Source organism: Macrosteles quadrilineatus, unplaced genomic scaffold, assembly GCF_028750875.1.
Source record: "Macrosteles quadrilineatus isolate MER2022 unplaced genomic scaffold, UCM_ALF_1.0 Scaffold_4__1_contigs__length_99947679, whole genome shotgun sequence".
Lineage (NCBI taxonomy): Eukaryota > Metazoa > Arthropoda > Insecta > Hemiptera > Cicadellidae > Macrosteles > Macrosteles quadrilineatus.
This window is the reverse complement of record NW_026542597.1, coordinates 56,106,326-56,123,033: the sequence shown is the minus strand read 5'-3', so window position 1 is coordinate 56,123,033 and position 16,708 is coordinate 56,106,326. Positions and strand designations below refer to the sequence as shown.

General features: G+C 31.9%; 1 protein-coding gene across 2 annotated transcripts in view; it reads left to right on the top strand.

Moving 5' to 3' along the window:
• LOC128991833 (PDF receptor) overlaps nucleotides 1-16,708 on the top strand; it is a 212,439-nt gene that overhangs the window by 181,018 nt on the left and 14,713 nt on the right. For both annotated transcript variants that reach the window (XM_054415039.1, XM_054415041.1), the window contains exons 6-8: nucleotides 4,309-4,468; nucleotides 7,802-7,904; nucleotides 15,979-16,166. In XM_054415039.1, the coding sequence (XP_054271014.1) occupies nucleotides 4,309-4,468; nucleotides 7,802-7,904; nucleotides 15,979-16,166 (451 nt within the window). The remainder of the gene's footprint in view (nucleotides 1-4,308; nucleotides 4,469-7,801; nucleotides 7,905-15,978; nucleotides 16,167-16,708) is intronic.

Genomic DNA, 16,708 nt, shown 5'->3' with positions numbered 1-16,708 from the left:
TCATATTTCGTATTATTTCATTATCGTTTCTACCCACTGTTAGAAACATATATGTGTAAAAACCAAAACTATTGCTAGAGAACCTTATTTCGTTACAGTTTCTGAGAAAGGCTCAAATATCAACCAGGGACGCAGGTTCTTGGATATAATAAAGCGACTACTAGGAAATGGGATTTCTTTTTCTGAAGTTCACAGGCGGCAATATCACTTTTCCTCTAAAACTTTGTAGCTGACAAGAACCGAATAAAGCTCCGAACACAAATCGATTCACAGTCCTATTGACATATAGTTTCCTTGTAGTCTTATAATTATAATTACTAGAGGTCATCCATTGGTCGAAAACTCGACCAAAAACATAAATATGTAATGTACACACTTCTCTAATTTCACCCCATGCTGAAAATAAAACATGTGATTGGAATTTCTTTAATTTGTTTTGATTTTCTGTTTATTTTTCTTTGTTATTTCGTCACCAGCATAGCAACTCTAAGACCTATGTTAATGTTTTCAAATTTTAAATTAATTTGTTGTGCTTATTTTAAGCCTATTTTGATTTATAAAGGGATTCTGCAAACCTAAAGGAAAATATCTTTTTAACAGTATGCATAGATTTTCCCTACGATGCACACGAGCTGAGAAAAAAGGTTTTAAAGAAACACGCTTGCCTATTAATATATAGAGCCCTCATGTGCGTAAAATATGTAATTTCATACCTGAACGAAGCCTGCCTCAGATATGGTAAACAAAATATTCTAATGTACAAACGTTTCGAGGAGTTATAATTCAAGGGGTAGAACACTGAAGTCGATAGGTTGCATCATTTTACGTCACACTGCTTTTGATGTAGGTGGTTGATTATAATATCAAAGTGAAGAAGGTATTTCTGGATCTAAGTCTAGTAACATGTTGCCGTTTTAAGTCCACGCCCTAAGAGGTAACATATTTTAACCATGGTAACTTTTTACAATGTTTTTAGTGTTTAATATAGCATAATCTAAATATTAAATTTAAATTACACATCTAAATTTTAATTAAAACCCCAAAGCTAACCTCTCACAGTGGTTTACAAACGTTCTCTTTATCCCCTCAGCTCACCTTGACCCTTGATAATTATATAAAAATGAAGCGAGTGAAGTTCTGAGGACTTAAAAGATCGATAATGAGCCATTAACGCCGAAGACAGTCCTTCAGCTTTGGAGAGCTCAGGAGGAAAATGCAACGTTTGTAAGAAGACGAAACTAAGATGGCGGACGGTGCTGAAGCACCTATTGTAGCTGCTGACTCGTCGTATAATGACTGTGTCAGCACACTGCTTTAGAGGTCACGTGGTTCCACCCCCTCCCTCTCCCCACAGACCAACCACAACCCATTGTTGGACCAATCAACATTTAAAACTTGTTCATTATTTCACCTCTTTTGCGTTAATAACCAAATAGAGGTAGAAAATGAGTCTGCTAAATATTTATTGGCTCATTATTTCATGATGCTTTCTCCGAAGCAAGGTGGCAATTATGAGAAAATTGATTTATTTAAAAAGGTTGTTACTGTTTGGTTTGTAAGTGGTATCGTTACACTGTTTTATTCTTTATATACAGAATTATTAATAGAAATTATTCTTAGAAAATGGATAAGTTTATTTAGATACACTATAAAGATGATTCAGTGTTAAATAAAGTTGGAATATAGATAAATTAAATGCCTTTCATCGTAAAAACTAACTCAAAGCCAAAATTTTTAAATCAACAAAAATAAATTTTTAAGTTACTCTTATACATATTTTCATATGTGACTCAGGTAGCAAATACCAAATTACTTCACAATATTAGCCAAATTGGTCATACAATCATTATAAAATATTTTTGTGAACTACAAACATATTTTTTTTACTAATTTTCTCACAACTGAGCATTATCAGCTTTGAACCGTTTTGACGATGGCAAAATGTCAACTAGACTTTATTGTTCCAAAAATGAATTACTACGATATTTCAAATTGTATTTGAAAGCTTATATTATTATACTGTGATGATACGGGTTATTCCACTGTCAAATTGTATTTATGGTTGCCTCACTAATGATATGTTTTCTTAATGTATTTACATAGTTAAAACACTTGCTAAAATAATATAATAAAACGCACACAAGCTAAAGCGGGGTTCTGAGGAAAATCTAGGTAAGAAAAGATAAATTTCACGTATTCCTTGAATGATTTAGCTCCTTAAGGAAAATATCAAAGCCTCATAATGTTAAAAATTAGTAATAATCATTTATTATTTTCAATACAATTGTATTTATACTGAAGGAGTAAGTCTTACACAGGCTTTAGGATGTTCCAATATAACTGGGCCAGGTATACAAAACTGGAGACAGAAATGCTTTGTCCCTGATGGATGAAAATGCCTGAGGCGCAATACAGAACACACAAACACACACACACACACACAAACACGTGCGCAACCATAGGCTTTTGAAGCACAAAAGAGACTGCAAGATTTAATCAATTCTCAAACCTGCTTTAAAATTTTCAGGGGTTTTAGACGTTTACTTGAATTAAAAATTAGTAGGCTGTGTTTGAAATATTTGTCAATAATTTAGGAATGTTTATTTAAATTCTATTATATTTTTATAAACTCGTAAAAAGATTTTTTTAAATTCCATCATAATGGTTGTGGTTAAATGTGAACAGCAGTTATACAATTTACGTTTCCTAATTGTAAGCTGCTTAAGTCATCAAAATTGTTAAATTTTAAATCGTGAATAGGTGCAGTAAAACATGATAATACAGAATTTAAAAATTGGGTAATCCCTAAATAGTCTGTAGACTTCCAAAGGGGAGTTTTCTAAGTTTATATTCTAAGTTAAATTCTAATACCTGGATTCCATCCAAACACTAAATCCTGAGGAAAAATCTACTTAAAATTGAACGTATTACTTATAAAATTTAAAACTATTAATTAACTGTCGGAATCAACATTTGAAAACTAAACCACAAATAAAACTGTTCCTTACAGAACTGGTTAACATACAGTATTGCGATGTAACATAATCCTAACGTTTCCTCTACGAGGTATACAGTTAATCTGGGTTATTTAAACCACACAAGTTCTACATTAATTGAACCCAAAGATGAGGCAGTGACAGGAAAATCACACGTTACCGCATCCTTGATGTTGCTGGTAAAACAAATATTTTACACTTATTACATACTTGTATCTGAGCTTAATTTATCATTAATTATATTCGCCTTGAAAAACACACCCTAAAGTATTGTAGATAATTGTATAATCCTATTTTGTTGAATGGTTTAAGATGTGAACTAATCAGCTGAGGAAATGGTTGATGATGCTAATTGGTTTGGATTATATTGGTTCTGGTGTCGTTGTTAGAGAAAGGACTTTGTTGTGTTCGTGGGTTGAATTGGACTTAAGAATTGGACTGCTGAAATAAATACGATATTTTTACATGTTTAAAACACGGCTACAAACGGATGGTTAAGGTTTGAGTTTTTTGGAGGTAGACTGACTGTTGTAGGGACGGACGGACATGGACGGTGGTGTGATGTAGGTGGAGAGGGGATCAGGTAATGTTTGTAGCCAATGAGATTTATTGAAAATCATACGATCACAGTGGCGTGATGTACAAGGAAATCATAGTTACAACGGATATTAATATTCTTAAGATATATTACAGACTTCTGTTCCGGAGGCTTTGGTTCGAATCTTTTTAACACATACGTAATAATTATTCTTTGATCTGGTAGTTTAGAGCTCACATAAGTTTATGGGTCTACCCATCGTAAAACTCATAGTTTATTCAAATCAACGAAAGATATCTCTATTTTTTATGTTCATACATTCTCTATTATTACTCTGAGATGTAGACAATATTAAACATATACAGTACCAGTGAGATTGATTTGTCAAATTGTCCATATATTGTGAGAGGTGTAATGAATTATCTCATGTATTTTGTGTAGGGATACTGTATTTGTGTCTCCAATACAAGGAATGTTCTCCTTACACAAAATATAGGTATTTTGTGCGTTTTTAGGTGGATGGACCAATGATTTATAGGTTGGTCTTTAATCGGAGGGTAACGGAATTATCACATATCTCAAAGTCATGATTGGCAAAACTGGAAACCGGGCTTTCAGGACAACTATTCCGTCCATTAATAACTAATATATAAATAGGCTCAATTAAAATACTAAGATGAATATTTCAACCTAAACCTATATTAATTTAACACTGCAAATTTGTTTGCTAGATACCTTTGAGAATAGTAACGGGAAAATCGCCTTTGTTTGCAGGAGCCTGAGGAACAACCGAACTCGCATCCACAAGAACCTGTTTGTGGCGATGGTGATCCAAGTACTCATTCGGTTGACTCTGTACATCGACCAAGCCATCATTCGGTCAGGGGCGGAGCTGAGAGCATCATCGTCACTGAGGCATGGTATCGATAACACGGTCAGTACACGAAGTTTTAAAATTATCTATGATAATTTTTCAGAAGAAAAACTACCAATAACTTGTCACACTTACTTGTAACTCTGGACATTATGTCTACTTCTGCCATTAACATTCCAGATTATAGGTACTCAAGGTCGAAATTTACTTCATTGTCAAAATACTAAAAAAAAGAGACACAAGTGCAAAACAACTTACTTGCAAATTATACATTTTAGACACCACATAACATTGATAGGGGTTTCGTGTATAATTTTTGGGAAATGGGTATATCATTGTAATCAGCTTCCTCCTATAATATGGCAGTATTACAACGATTTTACGAACAAAAATGTTGAATAATCATTTTCAAAATTATAGAAAAATACTATTTATTTTCCATTCAATCCTTTGTCAAGAATCCAAATTGTTCCAAGCCTCGCTGAAAATTGCATATCAATTGTACTTCTGTACTGGTGAAATTTAGAAAATCTCATAACAGAATTTTTGGGATTTTCAATAAGAAAATTTATACGAGATAATGTTAACAAATTATCTAAATGCAAAATTTTCGCTACTAGTTAAATCATAAGGCACATTATCCTAACTGAGAATAAAATAAGGTATTTGTAAAAATAACTAAATAAATAAATGTCTTTGACGCTCGAACCTTGCTATCATTGACTCGCCGGAACTATAAAAAAAAGAAGTAAGCTGTAAACTTAAATTAGGATTCTTTAAAAGCTTAATACGAATGTAAAAACATACATTAAAAACCCCCAGGATAAAATGAACAGCTCGTTTGGTTGATACTGTAAGCGAGGCGTTCCTTTGAACTGGTTCATTCGGTGGAGTGACTAGATGCAAACAAAATGTATGTTTAATGTTACGGTATCTTGGTTCAATGCTAACTTCTTTAAAAGTACAAAGTGGATTGCTTTTATTATTTTTAAACAAACTTGGCATCATACAGTTTTGTTCTTCGTTACTTTAGTCTATAAACATGTATAATCTATTTTTTATTAACTAAAGCATTAGTTTTATTGCGGTTATTAATTTTGTTCGTTTTGTTGTTAGTTACTGTGTTTATTAAAAGGTGATGATTATAAGCTAATCTAATAGACTTCAGAATGAGCGAGATCAAAATATATTTGGCAACATTTCTGGATCCCTGTCCATATTCGTTTTATAATTAATTTTATCCAATTATATAACGTTGGAGGCTTAAATTTGAGCTTTCCTGCATAGGCTATTAGAAACACTATTATTAATAGTGGAAAACAAAAGAATCTTTCACCAGTGTTTCGCAATGTTAATATTAAAGTTATTTGCTTTTTGTGCGTAATTGACGTACCACTGGTTGATTTATCTTACTTCAAGGTAAATTCCCTTGGTAAAAGAGACGGTCTATTTGGTTTTCATTTTCATCTTCCGCTTGAGCGCTGTTATGAATAAAAGTGGTTTGAATTGTAAAAGTTATCAAACCAAACTTTCATCCTTTATCATTCAAACGCACTAAACAATCTTCTAAAACATTTAATATCCACATCTCCGTTGTTTTTATAAAACCTAATCGATATAAAACTGTATAGATCACCTAAAAATACTTGTATTACTGTAGTATATTGACTGTCGAAATTGTAAATATTATCAATAAAACATTTTGGGGAGTGAGCTGGTCTAGTGGAAGAGCTTCGGTGAAAAGGTCCCGGGTTCAAATCCCGCCTATCACGAATGGAGTTTTATCTATGTGCAACCCTTTAGCACTAGCCTGAAGTAATTTGTAAAACAGTTCCGGGCTAGAACTAGAGTCCTAAGATATAAAGGAGGGACATAAAAAAATAAAAACACTATAGGCTACTTTGTTCGTGTTAAAAAACATTAAGTCTACTTTATTTAGAAAAGGAAAATATATTATCTGCATAATGTTTTTTACAGTGATGCAAAAATAATTAGATAGAAAAAGGAAACAAAATATTTTAACTTTTATAAATAAATTTTCCTCTAAGTATCCTTTTGTATTCCCTTGGGTTATTCTTGTGTTTCTAAAAATAAAGTAATTATTAGCTTCATTGTTAACGGAGCCAGTCATGATTTTATCACAATCCTTTCTGTTTTTATCATACACTTCCGTTGTCTTCTAATCATTATTCCATTTTAGTCCTTTGACATTAAAATGTTTTGTTTCAGTGGTTTTATTGTGTACTCTGACTATATTAAAATATGAACTTAAACTAAAAATGTTCGTTATCTTGCTACCAAGAAATCATCACCTTTAAAATTCATAGCTCACCTTAACTATATATTTTCGGGTCCACGAAATGTTTTACTATGATTACCATAGAAAGCTATTTCCTAAATTATTTTCCCAATATAACATTTTCCCAGGCTCACTGGATGCTACAAACATAATTTAAAATCGTAATATTTCAAGTAATTAGGACTCAGCTAAACTTTGTGTTGACGGTTTTTTACCAAAGATCTCTGAACTGTTATTATTTTACAGGTTTAGCATTTTAACATACCATTTTATACTGTGGTTATATAGTAAAACGTATATTTTATCAAGGTATACTAGTCTAGAATCTATAATACTGTAAAGCACAATTTGGCAGTATATTTATCTCACTTCTTACAAAATTAATTGAAAATACAGTCAAATATACATATTTTCAGTAACAAGTGGGCTTTCGTTGAACGATAGTGAGTTATAAGATATTTTACTATAGAAAAACGAGAAAATAACATTTCTGATAAAAATTCTATTACGTGCAGTTCAGCATACAAAATAATAATTATTTGGTAGGAATATGTTCACAAAAGCATTTCACCCACAGATCAGATTTCCAGTTGTCCTCAGCTAACAAACAACGATTGCCGTTTCCGGTTGTCTTTCTATTGTAAAATGTAATCTCATTTCAAGTGAAAATGTGTCAGTTTCTCTTTAGCGACAGAAAGTTTTAGTTGTGCTTTGCTAAGCTTAAATATAAACTGTAATTAATTATTTTGTAGCTATATGTCACATTTTATTCAACACAGCTGTTGTAGTGTTCAGCCTTGTTAATAATATCCATGTTATATTTACACAACATTTTATGCATATATTATTCCCTATACAGTATGTGAAATTCGCTGATAAAGACGTTAAAAATTGCAAATTAACTTTGAAAATTAAAATAAAATAATTTTTCTAGACAAACTCCAAAACTATTCACTGCTATGTCTGGAGTCCATACAGACAGATAATTTGGATGAACATTAAGGGATCTGCTAAAATGTACAAATAAACCCATAAACATACAGCTTTATTTGTTTGATGAATTTTGTCATAGTATGCTTATTTTTATATTGCAGCCCGGTCTGTGTGAGGCTTCCTATGTGTTGTTGGAGTACGCACGGACCGCCATGTTTATGTGGATGTTCATAGAAGGACTCTATCTTCACAACATGGTCACTGGTAAGTTGTATAAAACACAACTTCTGTATTTTGTAAGTGTTCCCTTTGAGAAAAAAAACTTTCCCAATCCTAATTTCCTATCTAGACAAGGGTTTGGTCCTGGTTTAAACAACTTTCTCGTTTATTGAACACTTATATTTACACTATGTAAAAATATATTACGCCTTCCAAGGAATTGATTGTGACTGGAATCAGTAAGGACAGACTCGCAGGCTATGACGTCAGCAACGCGAATTCCTACTGTTTATACGGTTGTGCCTCAATGCGTCTCCCAAATTATTTGTGCAGTCCGTGGAATCAAGACCTGCTGAGTCACCTCTCGGTCATTTGCATGTCGTCTTCAACTGTCTTGTCTAAAGCAGACTTCCCTATTACTCTATACATCTAATCCACTGAAAGTTAGAGTTAGAGTAAAGGCGTGTCAAAGAACAGCTGGAGGCTCATCAGCCCATTCGCTTCAATCTGAGGGAAATGGAACTGTACTTAGGGCTCAACACAACACGCTTATCTTTTAGGTGATATATTTTTTTATGTGATAGAAAATGTCTGCAATAATTCTCAAAAACCAAAAACCTACTATCACAAAAAACTAAGAAACAAAGAATTTATGTATGTAACAAAATCCATTACACTCTATAAAGATTAATATTAAATTAGTAACAGTTACATTTTCATTCTAAACAGTTTTCTATTGTGACGGATTTCGTGATTTGATTAGCTCATACAAACGATGTATGCTAAAATTGATACTAAATTCTCGTTTTACTATTGAATGGAAAAAATTGTGTTAGTTCTGAAATACCTGATAATTAGTACTATTTTCATAAAGAAACCAATATTAACAAAACTTTATCCTGTAATTTAGTTTCAATTATTTCCCTTACAACAGTGTTTCATACTGTGTTTCATAAAATACATTACAATCCCTAACCCAACCACTAAATAAACTACAATCGTCGAAGCAATCAATACAAACAGTAGAATGATGTGAGTTTACACAACCTTTGTATCACAAGTGAAATAATACAACAGAATAAACGTTCAACCTCTATAACCCGCCTCGCCACAATTTATTTTTGTTTGTGTTAACTGTTTTCTATTTCAATATTTACCTCAGTAGTTATTGTTAGTTAAAATTGATTTATTCAAAATATCAGCCTTGTTCAATTAAGTTTCTACGAGAACATAAAAGTCTATTTATAAAATTTTAATTCGTAACACTATTTTGGTTCCTTTTAAGCAGTATATTTTAAATGTTTTATGGCTATAAGTGTTACATATGAATATGCGGGGTTCATTAAATTATTTCATAACAATAGTTGGGTGAACCTAATGAGATTTGTATTGTTGGCAACTTAAAAACGATAGATCCATTGCCATATTTAATACTTTAATACTTTTGAATGAAATGGCGACCTATATTTATTTATTATATTTACTATATTTATTATATTTCCTATATTAAGGTAGTTACTGTACATTAAAGTAACTTCTTTGTTTAAGATCACATTAAAATGTGTTTGATGAATAAATTAAATAACAACTTTGAACACAATTTTTTTAGGCTAACCTACGATCGTTTATTAAATAATTACTACTCATAACTTCTAAGAGAGGTTATTTTTTCGTTTATAACTTCGCCACTGACACTTGACGCAACAACTCATTGTACCAACCACAAATTGCATCACTTATTAAATTGGTCTTATATTTTCTCACACGAATGATAGAACAGACAAGTAGTTTTTTTTTTCAAGTATTCTGAGTTTCTCCTAAATCCGAATTAGGATCATACGAGTAAAATTCCTTTTCCAGTGCAGTATTGTTTATTCCATTTTGTACAATATAAAATATATTATCCGCAAGCGTCGTCTAGTGTTTACAAAATACAGATTTCTATTGAAGAAATGTCTTATCTACTAAAACAGAGAAAACGTGCATCTTCAATCTACAGTATTAACTTGCAGGTTTATTTTGTATCGTTTAAAATCATGTGTTGTTTCGTTGATAATCGGAAAATGTACTTACTAAATATTAACTAATTTAATATTTGTTAAATATTATTAATTGAATATTATACATTTAATTTTATCATTTTGTAATTTTAATTGATGTAAACATCTAAAAGAGTTACTACGTTTAATCTAGTCGAGACATATTCCTTTAAAACATGTATACCAGTTTAAAAATGAATTGTATCAATTTTAAATTAGTTTCCTTTGTTTTCTAAGAATGCATATTGCCTTGATGGCGTAAAACATTGTTCATGGGTGAAATGTTTTTGAAGATGAAGTAATAAAAAGACAAGAGGTTATTCCAGGTGAACTGCCTCCACAGCAAATGTCTACCTCTGTTTAACATTGTTTATTTCTTGGCTGAAAAAATGTCACTATAAAAGTTCACTGAAAACAAACGACTTGGTTAATTTAAAATGTAGTATTTTACATTACACCCCAATATTTCATACAGTTTACGTCCTCCGAATTATATATACAGTAAGTATGTATATACGACTCGGCTATGTTTTCGAAACGTATTTATGGAAAAAATACTGTAATTCTAATGGATATATCAAGTGAAATACCTATATAACATTTACCTATCTATCTACTATTGTATTATAAAATTTAAGTAGTGTCTGTCTATCTGTCTGAGCAGCTGTCAAGACTAAAATACTAAACCTACACAGCCAAAATTAAGCACAAAGATGGTCCTCATATTTAGGAACGTCATAGGCGTATTCATTTCCTTAGAATTCCCTCTGGCTTCGCCCCATAGATATCCAAAGCTTTGGGGTGAGGTTTACAAAAATTAATGTTAAAATTGGTCTCCATGGAAGCATGTGAAAAATCACAATGCTTACCTTTGCTTTGCCATTTAAATGTAAACAATAAGAACTGTAAAATGCTTATTTCACAATTTCAGACGGCTGATGCAAAGTAATTAAATATACAGTATTTTATAAAACTACGTGGTATGATTATTGATTATTCAATCTCAAACCATAGATTGTTTATTCTAAATCTATGCCAATGTATATGAAACTCATTTCTCTTCCCGTTGCGAAGCACGGGTACAGCAGCTTGTAGTTAAATAAGCATGTTAAACTAGTATGTGGATAATAAATATACGATATTACTACTACCCACTGCTGGGAAAAGGGAGATACGAGCTAACGTATGGATATAATGTAAAATCTAATGCCTACGTGAGTACCTGGTTTACAAGCATATAAATAAAAATTAAATACATTATCATATTTGAATTTATTAAAATATTTAATTATTACTAGGCAGTTCAATACTCTATTTAAGTGATCATGGAAAATTATAATACCATGGTATCGGGTCAACATTTCTTTGAAAGTATTGACATATATTTTTCAAAAGGCTCAAGTAGAAAAAAACATGAAATAATATTCATGCATAGAATGATTGAAGATTGAAAAATCTTAGACCACCACCGCTAAGCATGAAAGGATGAGAGGAGACAAAGAAGAGAATTATACAGATCGATATCTTAGAGTGTAAAGCGTCCGGTCCTTTCAAAGGGTATTCAGCTATCAGAAAACTTAGGTTTACACTTTTAGTATAGTGTCTTACTATTCCTTTATTTTTTTAACTACACTACAATGTTATTTTAAACTACACTACTAATAATTTTGACGTTCATTTTTGTATATAATGCAGCTTTTTAACAATATTTTATAAGTACTGTATTATATATTTTTCTGGATAAAATACTTTTGATGCACTACCATATTGGCACAGTGATATGTGAAGCATGTTCGGTTCACAAGGGATTCCATCTGATACACAAGGAATGCATAACATCCAATCGGATATCTCAGTGATGTAGGGCCTAGCGTTGTCACAACTCTATCCCCAGAAGTCGTATGAATGTATTGGTGCGAATTATCCTTGGAGTATATTTAACTAAACTCAACGTTAAAACTAGATACCCTTTTTTAAATCATACAATTTACTTAATATCTTTCTCATTATTATTTAGAATTAAGTTTTTCCCTATATATTAACCACGTTCATGCAGCTCGTGCAGCAAAACAATGTTGCTTAGTTTCGCTATCATTTTCAAGTTTTAACATATCAAGAAAATATTATCATGATGAGCCATCTGACTATCTACATGATGGTGCATCTGTCAGATTCAAGCACAGCACAATGAGTGAGGCGAGACAAAAGAGAAGATTAGTGTGGTCGATAATGTATAGCAGCTACGTGCTTTACTGGGTTGCCAACTATACATCGGATGAAGTTTGGCAATTTAAAAAAAAAAAAACTAATTTTATAATTATATTTTAATCTAAAATAATTATTTTGTTGAGTGTCGAAAATAGAAAGCTACGTGAAAAGTGCTAAACAATTGTTAGTTTTAAAAATATCCCAAAGCGATGTTTTTAATTTTAAATCAACAAAAAGCGAAACACTATCGTTTAAATTACATGATCCCAGAGATTGGCCTAACATTTTCCACCGTGAGGGTGGTTGGAACGCACTGGAGCGTCTAGTAAATGACTAGAGGCGATTTAATTATGGGAACTTTACACAAGCGAAGGGAGGTTGTAACAAGTTACATATTCAAATTTTCCTTGGGATTTTCCTTATGGTAAGCTTTGTACTGATTTTATAAAAAAAAACTTTTAGGATAACATTGATTAAAGTTATATTTAGTTACATAAAGAATACAATTAATGAATTCCAATTTTTTATTTGATTTAAGGTTCTGAGATAACCGTTTGCAAAAAAACTGCGTATAATCATACTGATACTTCACTGATAATATTACTCAGAATTTATTAATATTTACCAACGTTTCTCTTTCTTCCATCAGTTAAAGATTAACTACTAATTAATTTTTCAAAATACAGTAGTTTAAGAATTACTATATTAAATCACTAAGCTGGGAAAAGAAATTTTGTTCTAAAAATATATTAAACTGGGAAAAGAAATTTTGTTCTAAAAACTCATTTGAAATTAGGTTTCTTAAATGTCCAACCGCCTTTGTTTATTTATGCGTCCACCATTCATTTTTCTACTTCACAGCTAGTTTGTATTCCCATAAAGCCACTAACCTTCTTGTTTAATTAGTAAAGAGCAAACTGCCAACAATGATAAATGGAGGGAAAATGCCGCAGGTAATTAGAAGTTTTTGTTCACTGACCTCGAGCAAAGTTTGGTGTTGTCGCGAGTTGTCAACATAATATTAGTGCTGAAGATGGTTAATTAATTAGCTTCCAGTTAATGGATTAAATAATGCACTCTAAACTGTCTATTGTACCATAACTATTTATTGATTTTGTAAAGTGTTGGATTTGTAGATTTCTTTCGCGTTATTCAATGAGGTATTCAACAAAAATAACACTTTTTATACACTTAAGTTCTACAGAGTGTGTTTTTTTCACTTAGCCACCATTGGGATCTTGTAAACTATACATATTACAGTAAACTTTAAATGGGGAACATTACCTTGTTTTTAATGAGGTTAATAATAAGTATATACAATTTTTGTAAATGGCAGCCATTTTCTAATATAATGGTCAACCTCATTTTTCTTATAGAATATCCTGTACTTTATGGTTATTTCGGATTTTTAATTAAAATCTAATACTTTTTTTTAATTCTTGAGTAATTTTTTACATACTCAACTGTTTACGAGCCACAGAGAGATAAAGGTTTAATTTAGGCAGGCTAAGAAGGCTCCCACAACAGCTGTTATTATTATATTGACGATTTCCATTGCCTAAATATCTTTATTTTTTTAAGGCTAAATATCTTAAATACCATAAATAAATAAAAAATTACAAGATACGAAAAATGTTAATCCCATTAACTGTTATGATAAAGATTATGATGATCGGACAACTATAACAGTGGAGAAATTGCAGTTTTTCCGGATAAAAACACGCGCACTTCGGATCGCAAGTTAAAAACGCGCGTTTTTTATTCGGAAAAGCTGTAACTTCTCCTCTGTTATTATAAAGTCTTTACGTCTTGCCCGCATTTAATTACCGTAGTTTAATACGAGACATTTATTAGCTTATGCATTGCCTTATTGTATTACTAAAAGATTTCAGAGTTTAAAGATTGGGTGGACAAATTTATCAGAACACTCATTTAACTAGAAATATATAAACTGTTCATTTTAGGGATAAAACACAATTTGGATGCCCTGCTTCAATAGACTACCGATCAGCTGATATGCATTGTTGTCTAAATGGTTTAGTGTTATCACTAATGTATTGTGAATACGAATTAACATGGCTTTCCCCCAAGTATAAGACGCAACATATTTGTATGACTTATTAATGATTTATTCATGGAAAAATAACTATTGTATTATTTATCTTCACATGTTATGGTCTGCATTTTAATTATTAGGTACCTGGAAACATAATTAATTGCAAAACCTTCTTAACATAAAACGAATGATTTACTTTACCTAAATGCATTCTTTTAAAATTTATAATCTTTGAGCTTGCATAACAATAACACTAAACCATGGGGACAACAATGCAACAATACGTATCAGCTGATCGGCAATGAAATAAAGTAAACAGGGCTGCCAACTTATGAGCTTGTTTTGTCCCTAAACAGAGAATCCCTCTACATGTAATTTGGATTCTTACAGAATTAGCTATAGTTATGGCGTTATGCAAGGATGGTTACATAATGTCCTGTTACAGTTTGTTTCTTTAGGACAATACCAGCTGTCTGGTACAGTCCCCACGCTGACGTCATTTGCTAAATACAAAACACAATTGATTCAAATCCAAGTCTACAAATGTAGCCTGTCCTTATACAATTGGCTGTGTTAAGATAGGCTTAAATAACATTGTACCTTGAACTACAACATTTATTTCGACTGCTTGAATTTCTTCAACATTCTTATTTCAATTAGTGGTAGGAAATATCAATCTATATCACACATTTGCAAGGAGAAGAAGTTGAATTACAGTAGTATCTATCTTTATTATTTCTACAATATTTCTACCGTTTTATATAAATTTAAGGCTCAATACCTTCCCTATAGATTAATTATTGTCAATTTAAATCCACACCAAGGTTTGATGTGATCAAAAGAATGTCTCTAATTTGGTTTTAACTGAACATTTACTTTTATTAATGGTTATTCAGTTAGGCAACACTCAAAGAGTGTGGTGCTCGAAAAGTCATTTCACATATTGGCGGAGTTGGGACATTGATTCCAGGAACAATCACCTGCGATGCAATCATTTTAGATCAAACCTTTTACAATGGTGACGGATGCCATCCATGTATTCAAGTATGTAATTTATTCACATAAGAAAAGTTCAAGATGAAAATAGAACTTCAATAACTTAGGACTAAACTTTACGAAATTAGTATTATAATTTTAAACAACCTCTGAAAGACCTCTTTAGGAAGATTATCCTGAATATCACTTTATAGAGCATTATTCAAATGAAATAAATGTGAGCCGATTTTCCTCATATTGAGTAATGAATCACTAATACGACCTCTTACGTGTCAGATGCGATATTTATGGATATTTTGTTAGTAGCTCAATAATTGATTTATTCGGTTGGCTTGTTATTAAAAATAAGTTTCTTATCAATTATCTCAATAAGAAGAACCGTTTAGTGCGTATTCAATTATTAATCGTTTTGATGGATCTACACCAGAGGAAATATCAAATAGGTTCTAAATCTCTCTTGTTGTACAAAGGTACATAAATACTATAATCTCACTTGGAATTAGAGATAAATATAATCTAATGGAATCGTTCTAGTTGTTTAATCTAAAATGTAAATCTTGAGAATCAAGATTTAGTATGACCAGTCTTATGGATAGCTGCGTGCAGTTACATCCTTCGTTATTAGTGATCGTATATTATCAGTGACAGTATCCATATTATTTTGACTCTTTTTGTTTACTTAATTACCATTTGTTACTTACCATTTGTCTTCCAAACTTGTGGTTTCAGACACAACTACGTATATCTATAAAAAAAGGTTTTAACAAAAATATCTTATGCTTAAACGAATATTAAGAATAAAAAAGTAATTTTTTTCCAGTGACAGTCTTCCAAGAGAAGTCGTACATCCCTATGTACACCGCCATAGGCTGGGGAGTCCCGGTTGCCATGACGACGGCATGGGCTACAGTCACCTATCACACCATGGGCTCCACCAAGTGCTGGTGGGGCTACAACCTCACGCTCTTCTTCTGGATACTGGAGGGCCCAAGGATGGCAGTAATACTGGTAACCAAACAATTTACCTGGACGTTTTTAATTAACATCCATTTTAGCCATCCCTCATTTACTGTAAGTATTATTGGAGTGCTGGATTGTACAGCTGCTACGCCTGGCTTCCCAACATCGAAGAGGAGAAGAAGCTGTTCTTCTTTTATTGCATGGTGCAAGAATTGCAGTACTACAGTACAATCACATAGTTTTTTTTTGTTTTTTTTGTTTTTTTTTGTCCTAAGACGCTAGGCACGAGCCCGGCGTTCACATTACTTCAGGCTAAACCTAGGGGTTGCGGCATTATCACTTGGATAAAATCCGTTGGTGATTTGGCGGGATTTGATCATCAATTTGAACCTCAGTTCTACTAAAAACCAATATGTCGTCTAAATAACAAAAAGTATTATCTAAACCTTGCAAAATCGTATCCATTACAGATTGAAATAGAGGACCTGCACTTTATACGCCATAAGGCAGCCTAATGTACCGGAATAATCCTTTATGGGTATTTAAAGTCAATAATTCTTGAGAGGCGTCACTAACTCTCACTTGGTTAT